At 39.8% G+C, this 27378-nt stretch overlaps 1 protein-coding gene across 9 annotated transcripts in view; it reads left to right on the plus strand.

The window, feature by feature from the left end:
* Window positions 1–27378, plus strand: part of DTNB (dystrobrevin beta) — a 239585-nt gene that overhangs the window by 68470 nt on the left and 143737 nt on the right. For all 9 annotated transcript variants that reach the window (XM_042933506.1, XM_042933505.1, XM_042933507.1 and 6 more), the window contains exons 6-8: window positions 174–328; window positions 11335–11440; window positions 15493–15659. In XM_042933506.1, coding sequence (XP_042789440.1) covers window positions 174–328; window positions 11335–11440; window positions 15493–15659 — 428 coding nt within the window. The remainder of the gene's footprint in view (window positions 1–173; window positions 329–11334; window positions 11441–15492; window positions 15660–27378) is intronic.

Consider the following 27378-nt stretch of genomic DNA (forward strand, 5'->3'; position numbering starts at 1 on the left):
GTAAAGGAACTATACAATGTTAATAAGAAGGAGAACACATATTAACTAAAAATCATAATAGCTTTATGGTACTTTTTAATGGTACTTTTGACCAGTATACAAATAACATAGAGTCATTTATAAAAAGTTTATATTTCTTTCTAGTTTGACTTTATTTGGTTTTGTTCTCATAGATGTTTTCTCCCAGATGTCAGATTCCAATGGCTTAATGATATTTAGCAAGTTTGACCAGTTTCTGAAGGAAGTTCTGAAGCTCCCAACAGCTGTCTTTGAAGGGCCATCTTTTGGTTACACAGAGCACTCAGTCCGCACCTGTTTTCCACAGCAGGTAAGGACAGTTTTGTAGAATCTAGGACTAGAAGAGCACTCATCCATCCCCCTGCCCTTTATTAGATTTCACCAGATTGCTTCTAGTCTAGGGACATAAAGCCTTGGGTAGAGGAGGGAAAAGAGCTTTAAGTGGGAGGGGTGTGAAAAAGAGGGCAGACAAAAAATTCACCTACGAATTCTGGTTTGGGGGAGAGGGGAGTCTTTTCTGGAAAATGGTAACATATGTAAAATTTTAAATTACCAACATTTTAAAGAAAAATGTTGAAGATGAAGTGTTTATATTATTGCTACTGGACATATATTACTTGCCTGAATGAGTTCTTTCAACTGTGAAATAGAAGAATTTTGGCGTAAAACTCTATACAATACTGGGCCATTGTTTTCTCAGCACCAAAGGCAAGGAATGCTACACGGCTCTCAGCTGCCAGCTCAAAATCTCTTGAGGGTACACTCTCGTTTTCATGTGAAGAAACGATAGACTGGGTTTCCTCTTTATTTGTGAGTGTCCTTGTGTGATCCTGCCCTAGAGATTGTATGTGTGGATTCCTGAGATCTTAACTGAGTCTCAGGGGTCTCAGAGCAGAGTGGATGCTGGCAGTAGCTCCATTTGTGCAGGTAGACATGAGATAAAAGGAGCTTCATGCTAAGCTTAGAAAGTTCTGGAAAGGGGGGAATTACTGAAAAATCTGTGTTAAAACTAATGAGTAAAAGATTAATGGAAGTAGGATATTGACATAGTCTGAAAGTATCTCCTCATAAGGTATTTATTTTTTATTTAAAAATTTTATTTATTTGAGAGAGAGAGAGAGTGTGCATGCATGTGTGCTCAAGCAGGAGAGGGGCAGAGAGAAGGATCCCAAGCAGGCTCTGTGCTGTCAGTGCAGAACCCGACGTGGGGCTCAATCCCATGAACTGCAAGATCATGGCCTGAGCCGAAATTAAGGATTGGATGCTCAACTGACTGAGCCCCACCATAAGATGTTTATTAATTATGAAAGGAAATGTAGTAACATTAGAAAGTTACCATGTTACAATAGAGAAACCTGTCAGATTGACATTAACCGAGGGATCAAAGTCCCTATCACCGGCGAAGGGACAGACTGATGTCCTTGCCTCCTGAGCGGATGCACCAAGATGTACCCAGTATTGCTGTTGTGGTACTTGGGCCAGAAAAGCACAGCCTGAGTCTCCTCTTCCTTTTTTTTTTTTTCCCCCATTTTTTTATGTTTGGTTTTATTTTTTACAGTTTTATTGAGATGTAATTCACATATAACATTGTAAAAGCTTAAGGTGTACAACATAATGATTTGAGATTTGTATATCTTGCAAAACAGTTATCACAATAAGTTTATTAACATCTGGCCTGAGTCTCATCTTGAGGAACCATCTGACAAACCCAACTGAAGATAGTTCTACAAAATAACTGGCCTATACACTTTAAGAATGTCCATGTCATGAAAGACAAAAAAAAACAAACAAAAAAAAAAAACCAAAAAAACCCAAAAACCTGTTCCAGGTTACAGGAATCTAAAGAGATAAGAAAAACCCAATGCAGTTTATGATCCAGGGTTTCCTTTTTGTTATAAAGGACATTGTTGGGACAATTGAAAAAATCTGAATACGTTTTGTAGACTAGATAGTAGTATTTTGTTATTAAATGTTAATTTCCCGATTTTGATATTTGTATTAAATTATGTGAGAAAATAACCTTGTTTTTAAGAAATATAGGTATTTAATTTAAGGGTAAAGGGGCATCTCTTCTGCAGTGTTAACATTTGAGAAATCTTGGTAACTGGGGAATTTTTTTGTAATCTTATGATCTTTCTAGAAGTCTGAAATTATTTAAAAGTAAAAAGTTAACACATAAAAACAACAAATCTAAAAGTTTGAGGACTGAAAGAACATCATAAACCAGATCCTCCTGATCTGTGATACTTGGATTCACAAAAGAAGCAAAAACAAACACATACATACCTTTTTTTTCTTTTACATTTAAAGTTAAGAATTCATATTTATTTGAACTCAGACTTTCAAAAACTATTTTGTAATTTGTTTAGAGATTACTCATTAGCTTTAGCACCGAAAGTGGCACCCATAATACTGGTGAGTTATTTTTAGTAAGTTCTGAGGAGATGTTCTTCCAAATTTGTACATACTTTGGCTTATTGTTTTTGTGGAAATTTGCCTCTATGCATACTTTATCTCTTTCTCAGTATAAATGACAATATCAGCTTTTAGCATAGTAAAAATAGCTCTGTGCTTCATTTTATTCTAGTATAGTTTGCATTTTCCCCATAGATATGCATTTCTAAATGAGATGAGGCTTTCCATACATATCCTGGTACAGGAATGTCCTTCAGGTATTAAAATGCCCTGAAGCGATGTGAGGATGAGTGTGATAAAGAAACTACAAACATTTTCCATTGATTTTAATTTATTTTTTAAGTAGGCTTCACGTCCATTGTGGAGCCCACTGTGGGGCTTGAACTCACAGCTGTGAGAACTGAGTTGAGATCAAGAGCCAGATGTTGAACTGACTGAGCTACACAGGGGCCCCAGACAGTTTTCACTTAGAATTCCTCTTGGTGCTACTGCTTTAGTAGTACCATTACATTAAACGGTTGCCCCTACAATACTCTGGGGTAATCATATCTGATGTACATGTGGCTTTTCACACAAGATACTTCCTGGAGGTCAGGCTAAAACTTGATCAAGTCCTGGAATGCTACTGTTAAGTAAAGTGTGTCAGAATGAATGGGGAAGGGAATTTATACAAAGAAGTGTCTGTGAAGAGTAACATCTGACCAGTGGATGACAGTTATGTGGGGTTTTAAACCTAAAGTAACCTTTGATCTGATTGTAACATGAGGACTATAATGAGAGTCTAGTACTGGAACGACAGTTTAAAATGTTGAAGAATATACAGAAATTTCCAGCTGTTAATCCTAGTAGTGCTATCTAGGATTCTCCAGATCACCTTATGCCTTTATTGTGAGGCTTTTGAACTTACAGCTTGGCTGTTGCTTCTTATCTGCCTCTGATTCCTATAAAAAACTCAGTCTGTGCTTTGGTATGTGCCAAATTTGAAAAAGTCAGAGCAGCATCTCAGGCTGGAGGAAACTTGAGCTTTCTGTGGTCTGTAAAGATGGCCCAAAAAAGGACCCTCAAAAGAAAAAGAAACTACTGATAGAATGACCAAAAATATGAGACTTTGGACAGAGGTTCATGCAGCAAGAGTTAAATCCAATGAGTTTTGGGTTTCTTTTTGAAAATGGGCTTTTCCCGTATGGTTTATTTTCCTACCTATGTGTTTTTTAACACGAGTTAACTTATCCACCATCAGATAGCGAGAGAACAGGGTCAGTGTAAAGTGGAAATTGCTCTGTTGATTCACATGCAGTTTTCCCAGCATATTAATGTTCTGGGCTGAGCAAAAAAGTGATCACAATGAAAGAATGTAGGACTGTTTTAAGAAAGAAGTGGAAAACCTGCAGAAGTACCTTTCTCTGGTGAAAGAAGCGGCTGGTTTGCGGGATTCATGAACTGCTTCACTTTCTGTAGTATTATGGGGTGAAACTGTGGATGCACAAGAAAGACGTGTGAAGATATTGTTTTTAGGACCCCTCACACCTGTGCTACAAAAATTGATTGATGGAGTTAGCTATTCCCTGGAGCCCGTATTTAGTTTTGATAAAATTGATCTGTGTTACAAGTTGTATGCCCTTATTATAAAGAAGGGAAAAAATGACTCAGGACTTAGGACTGAAAGGTATCATCTGATAGTGACCTTGTTGGCAGTGCCTTTGAGAGATTTAATTGTGCTATTAGTGTTGCTATTGTTTTGTTCTCTGTTTACAAGGTGGCATCTGTTTTTAGGTTTGTGCCAACCCTGTTTTTTCTCATATACCTTATTTTTAAATCCACTGCTTTGCAGTATGCAGCTTTTCAGTGATGTCTGTGTTGCATTACAGGAGAAATTCTTGAATTTTTCAAATGATGTGAAGAGAATTACGTGTTTCTTTATTTTAATATAGCTTGAATTCTTTTTTAAAAAACAATTTTGCCTGCTTTTCACAAACAGACCCCAAAAAAGATGTTGGACTTAACATAGTTTTAAAAACACAACAAATATTAAAGGCATTTATAAGCTAATTCAGCAGAACACATCCACTGGAATAGCTAAAATTCAGACTGACAACTAATGTTGGTGAAGATTTGGAGTGACTAGAACTCTCATATGAGCCACTTTGGAAGATGCTCTGGTGGTTTCCTATAAACCTCAATATCAAAGATTCTTTTATCAGCTTCATAAGCATCTGAGGTGTCCGTAATAAACCACTGGAGTGAAGTTAGTTCAAGAAATAGTATGCCTGAAATTTGCTTCAAAATATTCCAGACTGAAGGAATGGTGAAAACATAAATTAAAATTAGTCATTATTGAGAATTGTTGAAGCTGGGTAACAAGCATATTATACTATTCTCTCTACTTTGGTATATTGTAAAATTTTTAGAAAAAAATCTAGCTGTTTATTTGTGCTAATGATTATTGTCTGTATAAAGCACAGTGTTAACATAGCACCTCAAGGCTAATATTTTGGTGGGTAGACCAGGTGTATTGATTTTTCAGTGTTTGTAAACTAACAAACTGACTTTAGAGACTTAAAAGTTATTAAAAAACAAGCAGTGAATATGTTAAATCTCTCCCCAATTTTTCTAAACTTCAGAGTTTAAGGATGAGTTCTGTTTCTCCTTAAAAAGATGATTGCTATTTGTTGTGCTATTTATTTTTTAGGTTCATATTGACTTTAGTTTGAAGTGTTCAGTCCACCCTGCAGAGGATCTTAAACTTGATGTCCGTCTTTATGGAAGACTGAATGAGTAGGGGAGAGAGGGAGATGGGAAGGGAGCGGTGCTCTTTCATTGGGTGTTGCGGGACTCTCCGTGATTCACGGGGAGGTGGGCAGTGGGTAGAGATGGGATTACATTATCACCAGTGGATTTTTCAGAACAGCAACAGTATTTCTTGTGCCTGGAGATGTCCTCTGGCTATACTTTGATCCGCATATCCTCTTCTGCTACATGCCAAAATGACTTTTCTCCCCACTCCATCTTTGAAGTGAGACATTTTCTGGATGTTCTGACTTTGTTTTCCTGGACGTTGTATAAAGTTTGGTAAGAATTACCTGGTACGTGTATATGTGTATTTCATAGGAATTCCAATTAAGCAGATTTTACAGTCTCCATCAGCAGTCCCTCATTACCAAGATAATCTAGTTGGGTAATTACCATGTTTCATTGATTTGAAGACACTCTTTCACACCTTACCATCTCTGATATCCAGGTACCTCATACAGACAATAATATCTTACAATTGCACTTGGCCAGTAGTTATGATGGGTTGTCTTTTCTTGCACATGTGTGAACTTGGTCAGAGCTGTTCCTGTTGTCACTTCAGCTGAATTATGTCCACATTTGGTCCTGCGTATGCTGTCATTTCAAATGATATTAGCTCTCACTGAAATGCCAATAACCCCTGACCTTCTTTCTCTCCAACAGAAGCCCTCATATTTCATATCCCAGATAAAATAGCCCTTCTTCTTTGATGCTCTGAATCTTTCACTGTAGGATTAATTGTTCCTCTTCTGCATTCCCATGGCGTGTTATATCTAGTTCACTTATGCCCTGAAGGGATACACCTTGATCTCCTTCAACTTTATATCCCCGTGACTAACAGTGTCTGGAAAATGATTGATGCTTACTAGAGATTTGTTGGATTAAATGATTTAAATCAAATATGGCATGAGAAAGTGTCTTGGTTTGAATTCTAACTGAAAGTTTAAATCTCATGGATGTATCTGAAACCTTGTTGTTGTTTTCATTGATATTTTTATTCTGTGATTTTCTCAAATGAAACAGTCTTTGCAGTGAGGAAAATATAGTATTTCAGAAGTACTGAAGTTTTCCCCATTTTTTAACCATAATAAATAAAATCATCTCTAACAAAGAGCACAGCAGGGGTGCCTGGGTAGCTCAGTCCGTTGAGCGTCCAACTTTGGCTCAGGTCATGATCTCACAGTTTGTGAGTTCAAGCCCCACATTGGTCTAGCTGCTTGTCAGCACAGAGCCTGCTTCAGATCCTCTGTCCCCCCCCCCCCCCCCCCCACCCTTCTCTGTCCCTCTCCTGCTTGTGCTCTTTCTTTGTCTCCCAAAAATAAACATTAAAAAAAGAGCACAGCAGCATGATATTGTTATGTCATTACAAAGTACTTTAATTTTTCAAGTTCAAAATAAATTTGTGATATGGTCAAATTCAGTGTCTAATAATAATCAAAAGGCTGACCCATAGCACTGGTCCTATAACCAGTTAATTTATGTTTGTCCTGGTCAGACAAAATATTTTTAACTCTACACAAAAGTTTGTATAAAAATATTTTAATCTAGAAGACTTTAAAAACACTTTTAAAAATGTTTCAGGTTTGTTAACCGTATGTCATTCATGGTTTTACTGATTACCAAGTAAGTCAGAGCAATGAATAAGAAATACTTACCTGTTGGGGAACCTGGATGGCTCAGTTGGTAGAGCATGTGACTCCTGATCTCAGGGTTGTAAGTTCAAGCCCCACATTGGGTATAGAGATTAAAAATAAAAGTCTTTAAAAAAAAAAAAAAACAAAAAACTTACCTGTTGCCCATAAGGAAATAGGAGGTTTTAATGGAAATGATGAGGCTGGAAATTGCACCTGTGATGACCCAATGCTAAACTAATTTACTTGTTTTCTCATGTTGTTTTAGTGATACTGGATTTCTTATTTTTAAGGGGTGGTCTCTACCCCCTTTTAAAACAGGGAAAATGTAGTCATGGGTAGAGGGAAGGAGGTGAGAATGGCTCTAGGGTAATAATTGTCAGTATTGAGGATTAGAATAACAAAGGGCAGGAACGTAGATGACAAAAAGAAATGCTTACTTCCAGGGAAAAATATATATGAGTACACACAAGGATAGAAACAGCCTCAGTGTTTTATAGAGGAAGGCAGAGATAAATCATGGCATCTCAGCTCAGTGGATCAGGCAGCTGTTAAAATGATTAGAAATGAAGACCTTGTAGCAAAACAATTAGTATTTTAAAAAAAGTTAAGTGAAAAAAGTTATATATTTTTATCTACCCTATGTACATAATTACATAGAATCATATGTACATTTACAGGGAAATATAGGAAAATGAGAATTGTAGGAAGCAGTTTTTGCAATTTTGTTGTAGTTTTTGTTATAAATACTGTGCTATAAAAATAGAGAAAAATGCGGGGCACCTGGGTGGCTCAGTCGGTTGACCGTCCGACTTTGGCTCTCACAGCTTGTGAGTTCGAGCCCCACGTTGGGCTCTGTGCTGACAGCTCAGAGCCTGGAGCCTGCTTCGGATTCTGTGTCTCCCTCTCTCTCTGCCCCTAACCCACTCACATTCTGTCTCTGTCTCTCTCAAAAATAAATAAACATTTATAAAAAAAAGGTTTTTTTTTTAAATAGGGAAAAATGCAAAGAATGTGTTCAACTCAAGGATGAAAAACAAAACAAAAAAGGAGAAAAAAGTGCTAACTGGTCATTTACACAGTCATTTACTAAGTCACGGAATTTTTGAGCTGAGAAGTCTAGCACAGCAGTTCTCAAACTTTTTGGTCTCAGGACCTCTTTACAATAAAAATTATTGAGGACCCTAAAGAGTTTTTGTTCATGTGAGTTATTTCTATTAATAGTTCTATACTAGAAATTAAAATTGAGAAATTAAAGATAGTGTCATGTAAAAATAACAATGAGAAGTCTGTTAAATCTTAAATGTTTTTATGAAAAAAAGCTATATATTTGAAAACATTTTTATGAAAAACTATATATTCGAAAACATATTTTTATGAAAAAAGCTATATATTCCAAAACAAAAAAATTTAACAAGAATGCCATGGTTCTACATTTTTGCAAATCATTTTAATATTTGGCTCAGTTGAAGATAGCTGGATTGTCCTGTCTGCTTATCCTTTCAATCTGTTGTGATACGTTGTTTTAGTTGAAGTGTAGAAAGAAATCTTGCCTCACGTGGCGAGGAGTTGGGAAAGGGAGGAGTGCTTTAGTAGCTTTTTCAGATGGTTGTGAATCTGCCGCCTTGCCTCTGGAATGCCCACTGTTTGCCTATAAGAGAATGAGATTGAAAAGGGCAAATAATGCCTGAGAATTCTATGAAAATAGCCCCAGCCTCAGGGACTCATTGCAAATGTTTTAGGAACCAACAGGGCAGCTTCTGAACACACTTGAGAACTACTGCTCTACCTTTGATAGGTGAGAAAACCGAAACCAGAAGGGTAAGCGATTTTCCCCAAATCACATGGTTTATTGAAGACGCTACTGGGACACAGTTCTGGTTTCATTCCTCATGATTTTGGAGGACTTCACATCACAGTATGACCTTAGAACAACTTTTGTAAGCTGACCCTGAGCATTTTTATCAGGGTCTAATGAGATGTCATATATAATTGTTCCTTTTCATCTCGAAGATTAAAAAAGAAGCCTCCATGATAGGTGAGTCAAAACTTGTTAGAGAAAGTAGCATTAGAATTACAGGTAGACTTGTAAAAATTAATTTTAATGTAAGATATAAAATAACAAATTAGATATAAAATATATAGAAATATTAATTAAAACATACATTTAAGTTTTGGTTCCTACCTCTTGCTAGCTAAAAAACACTTCTTAGTATCTTCTTTCTCAGTAATGTTACGGGGACACTTTTCATTTTTTTGTTGCTTTGTTACAGTTATGTGCATATCCATAGGAAGAGGCATTTTCTATATCTGGACCTCCATTCAAATGTTTGGTGGCTTTCTGGTTTTGTTTTTAATGTTGTTCACTCATTCCTCCGAGATTCCACTGAGGTGTCAGAAACGTTAGGGACTTGGATGCCTGAGATGGAAAACACTTTGGAAAACTTTATTTAGCCTAATTGAGTAGATATTTTTCAAATTTCACCCACACACGGGTATCTATAAAGGGCCTTTGTATGGTAGGTTCTTACTATTATCACCCTCATTCAGCCCTCTTGCTCGCCCCTTCCCTCCCTTAATTCAGTGATGGCCTCCAGCCTCTGTCCTGAATCTGAGGCTTTCCTTCCTCTTTCTTCATCTTTTTTGAGTTTTATTGCAAAAGCCTTTCTTGTTCTACATCTACTTTATCCTCCCTTTTCTGTTCCCTACTTACCAGTTTCTTTTTTTTTAAGATTATTCTTAATAAGAATTATCTCCAATTTACATACAATGAAACCAAGATTCTCATATTTGCCAAAAAGATACACAGAAGTGAGTCTGTAGTCTCCTGTTTGCATGATGGAACCATCACTGCAAAGGTGTCGCGGTGGATCGGATACAAATGCTGGAGGCCGCCATCCTCCTGACTAGCCACCCCAGTGCCTTCACTTGTTGCTTCCAATTTGAGGTGAACGGATTAGTGGTAAAAATCACTTGTTTTATAATATACTGGCAAAATCTTTGAGTCGGCTCTAACCAATTGTGTCCTTTTTTTTTTTTTTTTCCTTCCTGAAATAAAGTATTTTAAAGTTTTATGGGGAAACACTCCATTTCATATACCCTGTTTTTCACCTCAAGAAAAGGTGGTGGGACTGAGAACGTAGTTACTTGGGAGAGTGAGGTGAGATTCTGGCTGCCTTTTGGTGTCCACGTGCTCCAGTCCTCATTCCCTCCCCCTCTGAATGGTGAGACCAGGGCTTATTAGAAAAGCACTACTTACTGGGCCTGTATCTCCTGCTCTCCTGTGTTCACCCTTTTGTCTCTGCCCTTCTTTAGGAATAAAGTTGGAAGTGGGGGCCTCCGTGTCCAGGTTATAATCATAGAGCTCTCCCGTCTCCAAAGCAGGAAAGGTGCTTTGTGGGTTAGAGGAAATAAGGAAAAGTCATTAATTTGAAAATTTTTGATAATCTGTTCTATCTATATCTCATGGCTCTATTTTTTCTAAACTGTTTTCTGATTTTTTTGTATCCAGTGGAATGTAATTATACCGGTGTTTCACATACAGTGGAAGCTTCGTATGTATTTGTTTAAAAGAGAGAAATAAAGATGAAACAGAAAAATGCAGTCTAGCTGGGGAGATGATGTAATGGGGGGGGGGGGAGTGATGGACATTGGATGTTTAGGCTCTAATTTCATCCAATTCTTCCCTTTAGTTTTCTTTCTTTCTTTCTGTACAAGAAAGTTGTTAAATGATGTTTAAGAGTGTTTGCCCCTCACTGCAGTATTTATTTAGTGATAACACACCAATGTTATGAAATGCTGGAGATACGGTAAACAATAAATGGAGTAGTTCAGCTTTCACTGATTTTTTAAATGTTTATTTATTGTTTTATTTTGAGAGAGAGAGTGAGCGAGAGCAAGCATGGGAGAGGAGCAGAAAGAGAGGTAGAGAGAATCCCGAGCAGGCTCCACACTGTCAGTGGGGAGCCTGACTTGGGGCTTGATTCCATGAACGGTGAGATTATGACCTGAGCCAAAATCAAGAGTCGGGCACTTAACCACCTGAGCCACCCAGGCGTCCCTCACTGATGTTGTTTTATAATAAGGTGTGGGATGTCTGTCTCCCTCACTGGTTAACATAAATAGTAGTTTGAAGGACAGCTGAGTTCCTGTGCTGGCTTTGTGTCCTGTTTGAGTAGGACCTTCACAAGTCATATAAATGCTTCTTTATTTTCTCATCTGTAATATGAAGTTAGTAATAATACCTAACCTATTTACCTGGTACAGTTGTTTTAAGACTCAAAATAATGTGTGTGGAAATGCATGTGACTATTGTAGTGACATACAGTATGTTGCATTGTCTCTAGTAATGTAAAATATTGTATTTTGCTATGGAACTTCACAAGGATTTCATTACAACTTGGTTGGGAGAATTCTAGATCAACATAATTTTGGAATTCATTAATAATATAAAGTATGTTTGCTCTTCTTCTCTTTACAGAAAAAGATCATGCTAAATATGTTTTTAGACACAATGATGGCCGATCCTCCCCCCCAGTGCCTTGTCTGGCTACCTCTCATGCATAGGCTTGCCCATGTTGAGAATGGTAAGCGGAACTTTTATCATTCAGTTTCTTGTGCTATAGGAAATACACGAGCTGATAGTATTTTGTAATGTCCTTAGCTATTACCATTGAAAATTATAATTGACTTTGGTTGTCACTCTGTCATTTGGATTTGTGATTTTAGCTTTCAAAAGAGGGATATTTCTTTCTTTTTTTTAAATTACAAGTTCATTTATTTTTTTAATGCTTATTTTACTTTTGAGAGAGAAAGAGAGAGAGACAGACAGACAGAACATGAATGGGGAGGGGCAGAGCGAGAGGGAGACAAAGAATCTGAAGCAGGCTCCAGGCTCTGAGCTGTCAGCACAGAGTCCGATGCGGGGCTCGAACCCACGAACTGTGAGGTCAGACACAGGTGAAGTCAGACACTTACCCTACTGAACCACCCAGGCGCCTCGATGGATATTTATTTCTTAAAGAAAAGTAAGGGAAGGGGACTTATTACTTAGGGTACCAAGAAATAGTAATATCAAACTTTGTGGTTCACACTCTTGGCTTTTCCCCCTGAGATTTCAGGTGATTGTTTTCTACTTGAACCGACCTGATTTACCTATGCCTTCCTTTTTTCCTTTAATTTATAAAATCCATAGTTCTAAAAAATTGCATATATGCAGTATCACCCACTAAAATTATAATGCTTTTAGAGTAGTTTCAAGGAGAATAGCTAAGGTAGGATTTGGTACTTCATACATCTTTACTTCTTCCTTTACTATTTTACCTTGAATTACTCTCGGTATCTTTTCCAGGAATTTGACTAAATCTGTTTTGCTTAAAATGACAGTTATCTCTTAGTAACTTCTTAATTTTTTCTTCTGCTGTTATCCATTTATCTCATTGTTTAGGTTGTCTGAGTTTGTTAAAGGAAAGGCTGAAGTTTTTTATGTAACCTCCCTCCTTCCTCTCCGGGCCTTTGCCTGTATCTTATTCCGCCAAAGAGAACCAGTAACAAGTGAAAGGAGCTAAAAAGCAGAGCCCTTTTTCCCTTTGTAAGAATGAAATACACTTCCATACTCGTTTTATCTTCTCTCTGTCCCATCCATATCTTCTGTTTTTAAACCTCTCAGCCTTTTGCCCCACTGTGGCTTTAGTTCACAGGTACCTTAGATTCAGGATTATTTAATTAAAGGTCTAGAATCTCTTGACTAAACTAAAACAGTTAAATAATTTTTTAACAAGATTTTTGGATAGAGATTTATACTGTTAAATTATTACAGTATTATCAGTTCTTTTGGAGGCAATACTTTTAACCTGAAGTGTTTTTGTACTTTTATATTCAATTTGTTTTCATAAAATCATTTTGTATTTGCTATGCCAAGTAGAAAGAATCTCTTTTGTTCTAATTTTTTTGTTATCATTGTGAACATTTTACTGTTACTTTGTATATAGTGTATTACTTGTTGATTACATTCTTATGAGGTTAGTGATATTTTCCTCAGCGACAGAGAAATAGTATGAACTCATTGCAATATCTTAAAAATAAAACATGTTATCTATCACGGTAACATTTATCTACATATCTTAATTTTTATGGTGGGAAGTAAATTCTAAAATTATGGTATTTCTATATATTTCTATATGGTATTTTTGTTGTTGTTTGGGCTTTTTCTATGGAATTCATCGCTGGAATCATATTGAAGTTACTATTAATAAGGACAGATATCTATTTGCTTAAGCAGAAGTTGCACTTTTTTTATTGAAAAATCCAAGCATATAATATATAAGAAGGTACAACATGATGTATTCTTCCAAAAAGAATACTTTTACCAAAACTTGATCTTATTTATAATTGACCCAGTACATAGGTGATCCTTTCCTTATTCTGGCTCTCCTTTCCATCTGGTCAGCCCCTTATACTGTCTAATGTAAGTGTTGGCTCTTGACTGGTGTAGAAGAAAAGAAAAATCACATAGACATGCATATTCATCCAAGATTATCAGAATATACTTGATAATTTAATATTAATATACATATATTTAATATGTATATATTTTTAATTTTTTTGAATGTTTATTTTTGAGAGAGAGAGAGAGAGAGAGACAGAGCATGAGTGGGGGAGAGTCAGAGAGAGGGTGACACAGAATCTGAAGCAGGTTCCAGGCTCTGAGCTGTCAGCACAGAGCCCGATGTGGGGCTCGAACTCATGAGCCGTGAGATCATGACCTGAGCTGAAGTCGGACACTCAACCGACTGAGCCACCCAGGTGCCCCTATATATTATTTAATATTAACTGAAAGTTATGTAGAATTATAAATTCTGATATGCTGATGTTGACTGTGTTGATATTAGCTCCAGATTGATTTGAGAGTAGTGTTCTTTGGTGGAACTTTACTAGATTGTATACTTTTAATTTGGAGCACAGAGTCTTATCAGCACTTTCATTATTCCTTAGAAATATCTTGATGACAAAATGCTTGAATTTCTTAGAGGAATTATGTCCTTTGGAGTTCTTATTCCTGATTTTACTTTTTATAGTCTTTAATGATCTTGTTACATTGTTTTCTTCACCAAGTGCTCCTTCCCCCCCCCCCCCCCCCCCCGAGTCTTGATGTACATTTTTGGAAACAGAACCCAAAATCCTTATTTTATTTTTTTGAGAGAGAGAGAGGGTGCAAGTGAGCGAGGGGCAGAGAGAGAGGGAGAGAGATGTGGGGCTCACTCGAAGTGGGGCTGTAGCTCACCTGATGTGGGGTTCAAGCTTACCTGAAGTAGGACTTGAACTCACGAACTGTGAGATCGTGACCTGAGCCAAAGTCAGATGCATAACCACCTGAGCCACCCAGGCACCCCCCAAAACCCTTATTATTGAAATAAGATTGGATTTGTATACATATTGCTAGAAAGAGTTATTCAAATGAAGATTTGAATACTATATGCCCTTTTCCTATTGACTTCCATTTCTTGTGTTCAGAATTGAATTGCCAGAGGGAACAATTATGTTACCAACACTTAAAAGAATAAACAACTGTCTTTAATATACAGTTATGCATTGCCCACTTCCCACTCAGTGAACTGGATGTTCAGGCTGTAAGAGAATCCCAGCAATCTCTATGAATCCTGACTGTTACCTGGCAGGTTTGCATAAGGTGACATGCTGTATGAACGGAGAAAAGGGTGACAGGTCCCTAAGATTCCCTTCCTCCAAATCCCCGCTGCTTTGTTGGTCTAGAGTACTTTATTTTACTGTTTTGCTACTTAGAACTCTTACCTAAAACTAACATGGCAATATGTCTAGCCTTACTTTTTTTACCAGTAACCACAAACTTGTGCCCAGGCATGTTGTAGCATTTAGTTCAGCCAACATTTGAAGGCCTTCAGTTGAAGGTGCTGTGTAAAATACCATTTTCAGGTAATAGAGACCCATAGTATATCATTCCAGGTGTTATTAGCAAAGGAAACAAATGCCTGTACAGCTGACAATGATAAATCTCTTTATAAAGCAATGGGTTTGAAAAATAAATTTTAGACTGAAAGTTTCTCTTCTTATATATTTATCTGAATTTGAGAAGCATGAGTCTCGTTTTAAACAAATTGGTTATTTTCTAAGGTGAATTGGAATGTAATAGTCTTCTCTTTAATGTTTATTTATTTTGAGAGAGAGCGAGCAAGCGCGTGTGCACATGCAACACATGAGCAGGGGAGGGGCAGAGAGGGAGGGAGACAGTCTCAGCAGGTTCCATGCTCAGAGTGGAGCCCGACAGGGGGCTCAGTGTCACCGCCAGGAGGTCACGGACTAAGCCTGTATCAAGAGTTAGAGGCTTAACCTATTAAGCCACCGGGCACCCCTGGAATATAATATTGTAACTTGAAAAACTTTTCTCATTTATTGTTTTCCCCCCTTATTCTAGTAAATGGCGGCTCAGTTAACTAGGAGACGCTTCAGAGTTTTCAGTGTTAGTGTTGTTTTCACTTTTGCTTTTTTGCATTAGGTGTGGTTTTCCAGTGTATTGACTTGACTCTCCGAGTGAAAGTAAGATAACTTGCTTCTCCTCCTCTCCCGCCCCTTCTCCCCTGCCCTGCTGTCTGCCTGCCACAAGTCTTCCACCCCGTGGAGTGCTCCTATTGCCGGTGTGAGAGTATGATGGGCTTCCGGTACCGATGCCAGCAGTGCCACAACTACCAGCTCTGCCAAAACTGCTTTTGGCGTGGCCACGCCAGCGGCCCTCACAGCAACCAACACCAGATGAAGGAGCACTCCTCCTGGGTAACTGCTTCGTGTGTCAGTCCGGGTCCCCCGCTGTTCCTCTTTCATCGCCAACAGCACCAGGAGGGTCTCCCGATAGGTCCCTGGCAAAGAGGGACGTGGTGCAGTCAGATCTAGGTGCCAACACTTGGGATGGGTTGCGAGTGTGTTGCGCTTCATCACCTGATTTTAAAAGCAGAATCTTTAAAGTTTCAGGAGCTGGAGGTATTATTACAGTTGAAATGGAAAAGTGAGCGAGAAGTGTCTTCTTATTTTAAAACTGTGCAAAGGGTATTCTCCCAAAGCTTCCTCTCTGAGCTTTACGTGGGATTGAAAGTTCTTTTTTTTAAAGCATATTTTCTTCACGTCTGTAGGGCTTAAATGGGGTAAAGAAAGCTGCATGAAATAAAGGGGTTAATTTTTGTCTCTCTGAAGTTGGGGAAATACTGTATTTTACAGTTGCCACATCAGTGTCCTTATTTTCAAAAGTAGTCTTTTATTTTTATTAAAAAAAAATTTTTTTTAACGTTTATTTATTTTTGAGACAGAGAGAGACAGAGCATGAAGGGGGGAGGGGCAGAGAGAGAAGGAGACACAGAATCGGAAGCAGGCTCCAGGCTCTGAGCCATCAGCCCAGAGCCCGACGCGGGGCTCGAACTCACGGACCGCGAGATCGTGACCTGAGCTGAAGTCGGACGCTTAACCGACTGCGCCACCCAGGCGCCCCAAAAGTAGTCTTTTAAGTAACAGTATTTGGGTGGAGGTTGATGTGTGATTTTCCTATAGTGTTTACAAATCATGCAACAAGCTTAGCATCAATCATTTTTCTTCCTGTCTCTCAATTTATTTTCAGAGTCTTAAAAATGCCATATATTTTTTTAATGTTTATTTTCGAGAGAGAGAGAGAGAGAGAGGGGTGGGGAGCAGGGAGGGGCAGAGAAACAGGAGGACAGTGTAGTCTGTTCACTGACTGCAGAGAGCCCGATGTGGGACTTGAACTCACGAACCATGAGATTATGACCTGAGCCGAAGTCAGGTACGCAACCGACTGAGCCACCCAGGCAACCCCCACAAAATGCCATACTTTTATTTCCAAAAAGTTGTTTTAAAAACTTTTCCCTCTGGTTTTCATTTGTTGGTTGGTTGGTTGGTTTGCTAAAGGGTAGAACATATAGAGTGTCATAAGTGTAATTCAGGATTTAGGTTCTTACCCTTGGTCATCCTACTGGACTTTAAGTATTTAGAAAGCTTCAATAATCAGGATTTTTTTTTTCTTTCCCTTTTTTCTAATTAGTCTTTTTAAAACTCAACCAAGAACAAAAAGAAGGTAAGTTCATATCAGGGATTAGTTAAAAAAAAAAAAAAAAAAAGAACGACTTTCAATCCACGTGTGCACTTTACTTCCTACATCTCTGACATGTTAGAGGTAGTTTTTGTTTTTTGTTTTTTGTTTTATCAGATAGGTTTTCAGTTATACTTAACCATAAAATTTGTGTTAAACTGAACATCCTATCTGGGGTTTTGTTGTGTTGTAAATTCTAATATTGTTTTTGGTTGAGGAGTGATTATTTAAAAATTTTTTAAACAAGCAAAGGAAAAAAATACAACGTAGTAGTCTCTTCCCTTTTTCATTGAATAGAGATAATTTATAGATTTCCAAGTTGTTGCTTTTCCCTTTCTTAAAGTACAAGTGTCGCTTGGTGGTAAATGATTTGTTAATGTTTTTCCCACTGTTTTTTGTTTAGAGTCTAACTCTCAGCACTGAGATAGCTCTTTGCTCTGTTACCTTTTGTAATGATTGGATTCATTGGGATGTTTCTTTTGACAATTCTCATCTACACGTTGGGCTAGAGAATGAGGAGCTTGGGGTGCCTGGGTAGCTCAGTCAGTTAGGCGTCCAACTTCGGCTCAGGTCATGATCTTGTGGTTTGTGGGTTGAGCCCCACATCGGGCTCTGTGCTGACAGCTCAGAGCCTGGAGCCTGCTTCAGATTCTGTGTCTCCCCCTCTCTCTCTGCCCCTCCCCCGCTCACACTCTGTCTTTCTCCCCTTCAAAATAAATAAACATTAAAAAAATTAAAAAAAGAGAGAATGAGGAACTTGTTCATCTTAATTTCAACTTGCTCATTTAGCTAATTTATAACCCTTTTAGAAATGGGAATTTTACATTTTTTTAAAACATAAGTGACTGAATATTGCTTTATGATTTACAAAGCAGGTTTTCCTGTGCTTTATTTCATTGAGCAAAAGCATACATAAAGTACAGAAATCACAGTGAATTTTTGTGCTTTTGCTTGATTCTCATAACACTCTTGTGTAGTAAGTCATATCCCCATTTGTTGTTATTTTTATTTCAGCTTTGTTGTTTTTTAAATTTTATTTATTTTTGTTATAGTGACTTAAGATTTCAAGAAAAATCATGAACAATACGCATGCATCATTTTGAAGTTGCTGTCTGTTTTGAATTTTGATGAGTATGTGCATTATGTGTGATTGATGCATCCTGGTAAAGTTTTTTAGCAGTGTGTGTGTGTGTGTGTGTGTGTGTGTGTGTGTGTGACTTGTTTTCAGGATTAGAACTCTGTATGTATAATACCCTTGCTCTTTGAGGAAGATCTGAATGAATTTTGAGACTGATGTGGGTAAAGAAGTTTCTACTAACAAAAAGATGTGTAATCTCTTTAATAGTCATTTCTTTGACATTTGCCCACTGTGTTTATACAAGTATTTGAATAACTATTTCTCTGTGTTCACAAGGGATAAATTTAGTGTACGTTTAACAAGTTTGTATATGAATTTGCATTGTAGATTTGATAGGTGTTATATTGGTGCTTGGAAGTTTATTTTGATTTTTCCAAAAGTTTAATATTTTGTCTAAGTAACTATGCGATGTAATTCATTATTCTGTCAGGCATCAATCCATTCATTTGACTTTACTTTAGAAGAAAATGCTATATGGTGATTAATTCTGTGCATTCATTATTCGTTCAAAAGATATTATTTGAACTCATGCTGTGCGTACCAGGCACTATTACAGGCATATGAGATACATCTACGAACAGAACCAGACAAAGATTCCTGCTCAGTGGGGCTTGAATTTTAAGGGGTGTGAAAGAGACCATGAGGGCTCACTGACATTGCTCTTTTCCCATTTTTGCTTGGCATGCATCTAGACTACATTTCTCAGCTTCCCTGTATCTAAGAAAAACCATGTAAATACCAGTTATCAGTGGAATGTGAACAGAGTGATATGTGTCTTCCCAGAATAAGACCATTAATAGCCGAGGGCCTTTTCTGTCCTCTCTACCACAGCTTAGGGGAGAGAACTTCATTAGGACCCAGAGGAAGATGAAACCATAAATGAAAGGAAACTGGGTCCTTGAATGATGGGTGGAGAAGAATATCCTGCTCCCCTGCTTGACTTTGATCAAGAGAGCTAGGAGCAAGAGAGAAACCTTGTGTTAAGCTACTGAGGTTTTAGTGTTGGCTGTAGTAGCTGGTTCTGGAAGTAAGTTCTATTACAGCAAAACCTTGAGATTTGTTTTGTTGGCTTAGCTGTCAGGTAGCCCTGATAAGGACACCAATGTTGGAGGTGGGAAGGACAGAAATCTATGTTATGCAGTGGTGGCCAGTGGCTAAATTTGTCATCCATAATAACTTAGAAGGTCCACTTCTTGCCACCTGAGCTCTGGGTCAAATGTTGGAAAGGACTGAAGTGCGAGTGTGTGTTGACTGTCTTTTGTTAGGTCTTACACGAAAGAGATGAGCTTAAGAAAGAATTGTCTAGTTTCCAAGCAAAAAATGAAAGGGAATAGAGAAAGTTCTGACAGTTGGAGCAGTGACAGGAAAAACAGATTGCTTGTAGACCCTAGAGAGCAATAGGTAAGAGTTGAGAAAGGCTTTGAGCCACAAAGGCCTAGTGAACCTTCTCAGTCAAAGAAAGATGACAGTCCTATGGCAAAGATCGGATCAGGGCATGAGTTCTCATTCTTGGCTGTTCATCAGAATTACCTTGCTCTCACTTACATAGCTTCTGATTTAATGGGTCAAAGGTACATGAAACCTAGATAAGACAGTTTTTAAAAGTTCCCTCAAGTGATTGCATCGTGCAGCCAACGTTGGAAACTGCTGACCTGTTGTTTCATCTGGACTCCAGGTGGCTTCTGTTAGTTCAAAGCGAGAGGAACGGAGGCAAAGACATAAATCAGCCTTAAGAATGATGTCCAGGAAAAGACTTTGTGTGCGGTTACTGGCACATGGAACTGACTGGAAACAAATAGATCAAAGGCCTACTAAGTTTTTGAGGGAATTATATATTGGCAAAGGAACTAGAAGCCTGCACTTAACAAGCCCCTGACTGTTCTAACTGTAAGACTACTTTCTAACGACCCAGAACTTGCTCTGGAAAGAGGTGGTCTGTGAAGGCTGTACGGCCTCTAGGAAGGGCATGCCAGAGCCCACTTTGCCAAGGAGGATATTAGATAAGGAAGAACCTTGTGCTTGTGCTCCTCCATTGTGTGTTGGGCCTGGGGAGGGTGGGTGTGGATCATCTGCCCGATCCGTTCATAGGGTCCATCATTTGGAGCTACGCATGATCCTGATGAAGAAGACTGTGATAGACCCAGACGTCCTGGACTTGTCTTTAGATGCACTGACTGAGTGGTGCTTCACATTTTCTTTTTGGAGAGGTTTGAGTGTGTTTTGTTTGCAGGAAAAGGGAGGAAACATATTTTGTGATCACAAGTACTTATCTATATCCATGTTTTGCTTTTCTTCCTGGACCTGTACCTGGATGATCTAGCCCGTCATCCTTGCAGCCTGACAGGGCCATATGACTTGTTCTGACCAGTGGGATTTGTTTGCAGGTGATCTGTGTTACTTCTGGGTCACGGCTGTTTAAAGCAGATGTGTCTCATCTTCTCTTTACCCTTCCCACTCCCACTAGACATTGGCCACATGGAATGATCTTCGAAGAAAGTAATAGCGGCAGAAGCCCTTGAATGAAAGGGAGCTGGGTATCTAGTAGATGGATCAGAGCCCCTCTGCCAATTTACACTAGACTTGCACATGAACAAGAAATCAAAAAGCAGAATCCAGAGTATAGGGTCATAGAGGCCTTGTTGAGAAAGTGAGATTTGAACAGAGTCTTTGGTGTATGATAGTAGACATCTGGGGAAGAGGAGGCATTTTCAGCATGAATCCTGTGAGTAGGAGTGTGTTTCTGAGTTCAGGGAACAGCAGAGAAGCTTATGTGGCCAGAGTGGAGTGAACAGGAGGAGGTCTATAGGAAAGGAGGACAGCTCACAAGGGCCTTTCTGACCATAATAAGGATGTTGGCCTTAACTCTAGTGGAATGAGGAGTCTTTATTTTTTTTACGGGAAAAAGAGAGAGAGAGAGAGAGAGAGAGAGAGAGAAAACGAATGAATATGAGTAGGGTAGGGGCAGAAAGAGAGGGAGTGAGAGAATCCCAGGCAGGCTCCACATTCAACACAGAGCCTGACTCAGGATCCCGGGATCCTGAGACCATGACTAGAGCCAAATTGAAGAGTCAGGTGCTCTGGGCATCCAGGTAGCTCAGTCAGTTAAGCATCCAACTCTTGATATCAGCTCAGGTCATGACCTCACAGTTGGTGAGATCAAGCCCTGTGTTGGGCTTTGTGCTGACAGCACAGACATTGCTGGGATTCTTTCTCTCCCCCTCTCAGTGCCTGCCTCTCTCTCTCTCTCTCTCTCTCTCTCTCTCTCTCAAAATAAATAAACACTAAAAAAGAATAGTTGGAAGCTCAACCAGCTGAGCCACCCACTTACCCCAGAATGTGAGTCCATAGGGTTTTGAGTAGAGGAATGGCATGGCTTGATTTATCTTTTAAAATGATCAGTCTGGATAACATGTAAAGAGTAAAGTGGGAGGAAAAGATAGAAGCAGAAAGAGCATTTCAGGAGAGATAACTGCAGTAATCAAAACAAGATACGGTAGGATGGTAGCAGTAGAGGTGGTGACAAGGGTAGAACTAGAATTTACTTTCTGAATCTGCCTAATGCGTTGGATGTGGCTTGTGAGAAGACAGGAGTGAAGATTTTGTCCTAAACAGCTAGAAGGATGGAATTGTCATCAGCTGAGATGAGACAGCTGTGGATGGAGTACATGTAGAGGTTAGGATTGAGAGTTCACTCTGGGAATTCAGTTCAGTTGGATTTAAGTTGCTTACTAGACATAGGGAGTTGTTGGATAGGCCATGGCATATGAGTCTAAACATAAAGAAGTCTGAGATAGAGATGTCAGCTTGGGGGTCATTGGCAAGTGGTTGGTATGTAAAGCTATGCAACTGAACAGTACCACCAAGTGAGTGGAGATAGAGGCGAGAAGAAAGAAGAGAAGAGGAATGAGAACTGCCCTCAGGGCTCATCATTAAGAGATCTTGGAGAAGAGGAGGAACCTGTGAACAGTGACACAAGGTGAAAGCCAGGAGACGGTGGTGTTCTGGACTATGCGTGAAGGGTGTTTTGAGGAGGAGGGATTGATCCTCTGTGTCCAGTGCTGTGACAATCAAGGGAGAAGATTGAGAAGTGGCCCCTCATCTAACAATGTAGAGGTGGTCTTGCAAGAACAGTTTCTGTGGAGTGGTGGGGACAAAACCCGACGCAAGTGGGTGCAAGAGGGAGAGGGGAGAGAGATGGAGACAGAGAGTATAGACAACTGTCAGTGAATATCTATTTCTAACCTTTCTTTCTTTCTTTCTTTCTTTCTTTCTTTCTTTCTTTCTTTCTTTTGTTCTTTCCTTCCTTCCTTCCTTCCTTCTCGTTTCTTCCTTTCTTTTCCTTTCTTTTTTCTTTTTTCCTTTCCTTTCCTTTCCTTTCCTTTCCTTTCCTCCTTTTTTCTTTTCTTTTCCCTCTTCTCTTCTCTTCTCTTCTCTTCTCTTCTCTTCTCTTCCTTTTCTTTTCTTTTGAGAGAAAGCGCAAGCAGCAGAGAGGGGCAGAGGAAATCCCAAGCAGGCTCCATGCTCAGCGCAGAGCACAATGCCGGGCTTGATCCCCTGACTCCGGGATCATGATCTGAGCTGAAATCAAGAGTTGGATGCTTAACTGACTGAGCCCCCTAAGACTTTTTTTCTAATAGCAGTTCTTAGCAGGATTTTAGGAGACTCCATTAATCCCACTTCACTTTTCCCCACTCACAATTGCAGCCAGGAGTTGGGCACATGGCAGTCTGTTCGAGAAGGTGGTTTTAACTGTGAGGAAATAATGGACTGCCAGTAGCCCCTGAACTGAATATAAGCCAACCCAAGGTGGGCCTTCCCAGCACGCAGCGGAGCCTGGAGGCTCATGGCTCTGGGAGCAGAGAAGCATGTTTGCTTTCTGTAGAGCTTGCGGATACCAGCAAACAGGGGAGGGAACGAGGCTGAGCTAGCATGTTCATTCCTTCTCTAGAACCAACCAGTCTGGTCCGAGGAGGGAGGGGCAGAGAGTGACCACTTGCTGGGGTCCTCCAGAGAAGGTCCTCCACATGGAAATAAGACAGTGGGCCATGGAATCAGTATGGATTTTTATATTCCAGTTTGCAAGGATATAGTCGTCATCTTCTCTTGGTCTTGGGTCATATTTCAAGTAACCTTGCCATTAGGAGGCCTGCACGTACAGTATTTCAGTTGCTACAAAATAAACCACTGCCAAACTGGTCACATAAAACAACCATTTTTTTTTTAACGTCTTATTATTTATTTTTGACACAATGCGAGAGACAGAGTGCAAGCAGCGGAGGGGCAGACAGAGGGAGACACAGAATCCGAAGCGGGCTCCAGTCTCGGAGCTGTCAGCACAGAGCCCGACGCGGGGCTCGAATTCACGAACCGTGAGATCATGACCTGAGCTGAAATCGGACGCTTAACCGACTGAGCCACTCAGACGCTCCCAAAGAACAACCATTTTATTTCACCCATGGGTTTGGTGTCAGGAGTTTGAATAGGGCAGGGGGGCTGGGTTGTCCCTGCTCCATGACCTCTGAGGTCTCTACTGGATGACTGAAGTACCAGTGGGGTGGGTGCTTCTTCACTCGCTTGGCCAGTGTCTGCCCTGGGATGGTTAGAAGGCTGGACTCAGCCACACTGTAGACTGGAGCCACCTGTGTGGCCTCTGAACGTGGCCTCTGCTTTCCGCAGCATGGTGGCGGTGTTTTCAGAGACAGCATCCCCTGAGGGAGCATCTGGAGAACCAAGTGTTCCAAGAGGACTAGGGGAAACCCGTCAGGCCTTTTCTGCCTGGGCTGTGGAAGTCACTCAGCCACATTCTGCCAACTTCTGTTGGTTACAGTGTCAAGGCACTAGGGCCAGTCCAGCTCAGGGGAGGGAGAGGATGCTGGTGGCGGTGGTGGGGGTAAAGTCCCATCACAAGGAGCATGTGTGGTGTGGTGAGTGGGACGGTGCAGTTATGTTTGGAAATAATTTCCTGGCCTATAGTTAATGCTCAGTAAGGATCTGTTAAATGGGTGAATGAAAGGACACCCAGCCGTGCATCCAAGTCTGCCACACAGGAGGAAAGCCTTACGACCTGAACCAAGCATTTCTGTTTAAATGGTTAATTCAGCCATAGAGACTACCCTATTTTTCTACAAAGTTATGCTTTTTAAAAGAGCACTTTGTTAAAACAACGATGCATAATGTTTACTGGGACTTTTATTCCCTTATTTAAATGATTCAGATTTGGAGAAAGTCTTTTAAAGTATTTCAAATATAGTGCTGTTGTTTTTAATCCCTGTTTAATGATCTTAACCCTGACCTTCATTTTCCTTGGTTGGGCATCCATGCTTTTCTGATTTACTGTATGCATCCTTCCCTCCCTCTTTTCCTCCCCCTCTTCCTCTTCCTCTATCTCTCATCTCTGTCTTTCAGTTACTGTGAAATATGTACAACATAAAATTTACATTTTATCTCTTTTTAGGTGTCCACTTCACTGGCATTCAGCACATTCATATTATTGTGCAACCATCACCACCATCTGTCTGGAACTTTTCCATTTTCCCAAAGAGAAACTCTTAACCCTTTCTAGATATATGAGGAGGGCTAGAAAGAAGCCATTTCCTGACCTTCCCTGTGCTTTACATTCAGATCTCTGCTTACCCTGGTCTTCACTTTACCAAGAGGTATTTGACTGATTTCCACTTGGCAGGAAGTGTGTGTGTGTGTGTGTGTGTGTGTGTGTGTGTGTGTGTGTGTGTGTTTATACAAAATACACTTGTAGCACAGCTACCATTTGTTTAGCTGAGTGCCTCAGTAGAGGCAGTTACGTAATATGGAATATGCGGAAGTTTTGCCTTTCTTCCCAGCAGAGGGCAGACTCCACCTCTGAACAAAGTTACTTCTCTTGTTCTTCAAAAATCTATAAATAAGGAAGTACTTGGATTTGTTTAGCAATCTGTTAACATTATTGCATCTTTTTAAAAAATAAATATTAACAGGCAACACACGTGTCTAGGATACTTGTTTGAGCGTTAGTGATATTAAATAATTTACTTACTGACTCAGAACATATTCTGTTGTCAGAGACCAAGACCTCTGTCAGGTATTTAATTCTCCTGTGACTAGTGCACCTCTCCTCACATCTCTTGAATTCTGAGAGAATATGCATTCAGCGAGAAGAAGGTATGCCGTGCCTCTTGATACACTTCTGCCCAGTTCCAAATAGTCACATCATAATTAAATAACTCCTTTGTACAGAGTGTAAAACTAGGCCGGAGGCTTTAAAATTTTTTTTAATTTTTTAAAATTCAAGTGCAGTTAACATACAGTGTTGTATGAGTTTCAGGTGTACAATCAGTGAGTCAACAACTTTATACCTCACTCAGTGATCATCTTAATTGTCCTCTTAATCCCCTTCACCTATTTTGCCCCTCTCCTCACCCACCTCCCCTCGGGTAACCACCAGTTTGTTCTCCAGAGTTAAGAGTCTGTTGTTTTGTTTGTCTCTTTTTTTCCCCTTGTTCGTTTGTTTTGTTTCTTAAATTCCATGTATGAGTGACATCATATAGTATTTCTTTCTCTGACTTATTTCACATAGCATTATGCTGTCTAGATCCATCCATGTTGTTGCAAATGGTGTTCTTTATTCTTCATTCTTTATTATGGCTGAGTAATATTTCATTGTATCTATATACCACATATTCTTTATCCATTCATCTGTTGATAGGCACTTGGGTTGCTTCCAAAATTTGACTATTGTAAATAATGGTGCAATAAATGTAGGGATGCGTGTTATCTTTTTGAGTTAGTGTTTTCGTTTTCTTTGGGTAAATACCTGGTAGTGGAATTATTGGATCATATAATAATTCTATTTTTAATTTGTTGTGCAGCGTCCATGCTGTTTTCCACAGTGGTTGCACCAGCTCATCTCCCACCAGCAGTGCATGAAAGTTCCTTTTTAGAAGAATTGGTTTTTTCAAAGGCATAGGGCAATATCCCCACTTGTGGCAAGTTACAACATGAGGTAAGGCAAATACATGAAGACATTCCGAACAAAATCTGTAAATGAGGCATTTAGCCCAACGTCCCACAGTCCTCAGAGGAGCTGCTGAAACCGTGTCCACCATAGCTCCCACCTCGTGTTCATGAGTCGCTGTCACCATTGAAGCTGTCTGGCCTTGCTCTTTTGCATGGCACTGCCATTCCAATCGTGATCTGTTGGTGATTCATTGCCCACCCTCCCCCCCCCCCCCCCCATCCTTCTTACAGTTCTCCACATCTCAAGAACCTTTAGAACTGCTGCTCCTGGGGCGCCTGGGTGGCTCAGTTGGTCAGGTGTCTGACTGGATCTCAGCTCAGGTCATGGTCTCACAGTCATGAGATCGAGCTCCAAGTTGGGCTCCATGCTGGGCGTGGAGCCTCCTTGGGATTCTCTTTCTCTCCCTCTGCCCTTCCCCTGTTTGCTCACTCTCTCTCTCTCTCTCTCTCTCTCAAAAAACAAAAACCAAAAAAACCCCTGCTGTAATCAGCAAGCTGCCCTCACTTTTACTGCTTCTTGAAACTTTTCTTTCACCTCCATCTTAATTGAGGTTGACTCTCCTCTAGAACGTCCCCTTCTCCTGCATCCCTTCAGGTGGTAGCTGTTTATTCTCTCACATCTGTGAGTTTTAAGGGGTTGGGAAGTGAAATTATTGTTAGGGTGGCTATATAATTTATCATATAAAGCAGACTTACTTGAGAGTGAAAGGGGGCACTATTCTTTATTCAGGGACGACATGCATAGGCTGGGATTTCCTGGGTAAACAGTTTATGGACACTGTTTTGGTGTCCTGTTACTGCATAACAAATAACACAAAGTTAGCAGCTTAAAGCAGAAATTTGTTATTTTAGTTTCTGTATGTCAGGAGTCCAGGCAATGACATGACTAGATTCTCTAGGTCTTCCTGGGCTGAATTCAAGGTGTCAGCTCAGGCTGTGGTTATCATCAGTACTGGGAGGTCCTCATGCCAGCTCACTGGTTATTGGCAGAACTCATTTTGTTGCAGATGTGGTATCGAGGTCCCCATTTTCCTGCTAGTTTCCAGCCAGGGATGACTCTCCTCAGAGGCCACCTGCAGTTCCTTGCCATGTGGCCCCATATCAGCTTACAGAACGGACATTTGCTTTCTTCCAAGCCTACTGGAGCACATATCCCCGACTTTCTTTTCTGTAGCTAGCCAGAAAAAATGCTCCTTTTAAAGGGCTCACCCGATTGGATCAAACCCATCAGGGTAATGTCCCTGTAACAT

The sequence above is a fragment of the Panthera leo genome, chromosome A3 (assembly GCF_018350215.1).
Source record: "Panthera leo isolate Ple1 chromosome A3, P.leo_Ple1_pat1.1, whole genome shotgun sequence".
NCBI lineage: Eukaryota > Metazoa > Chordata > Mammalia > Carnivora > Felidae > Panthera > Panthera leo.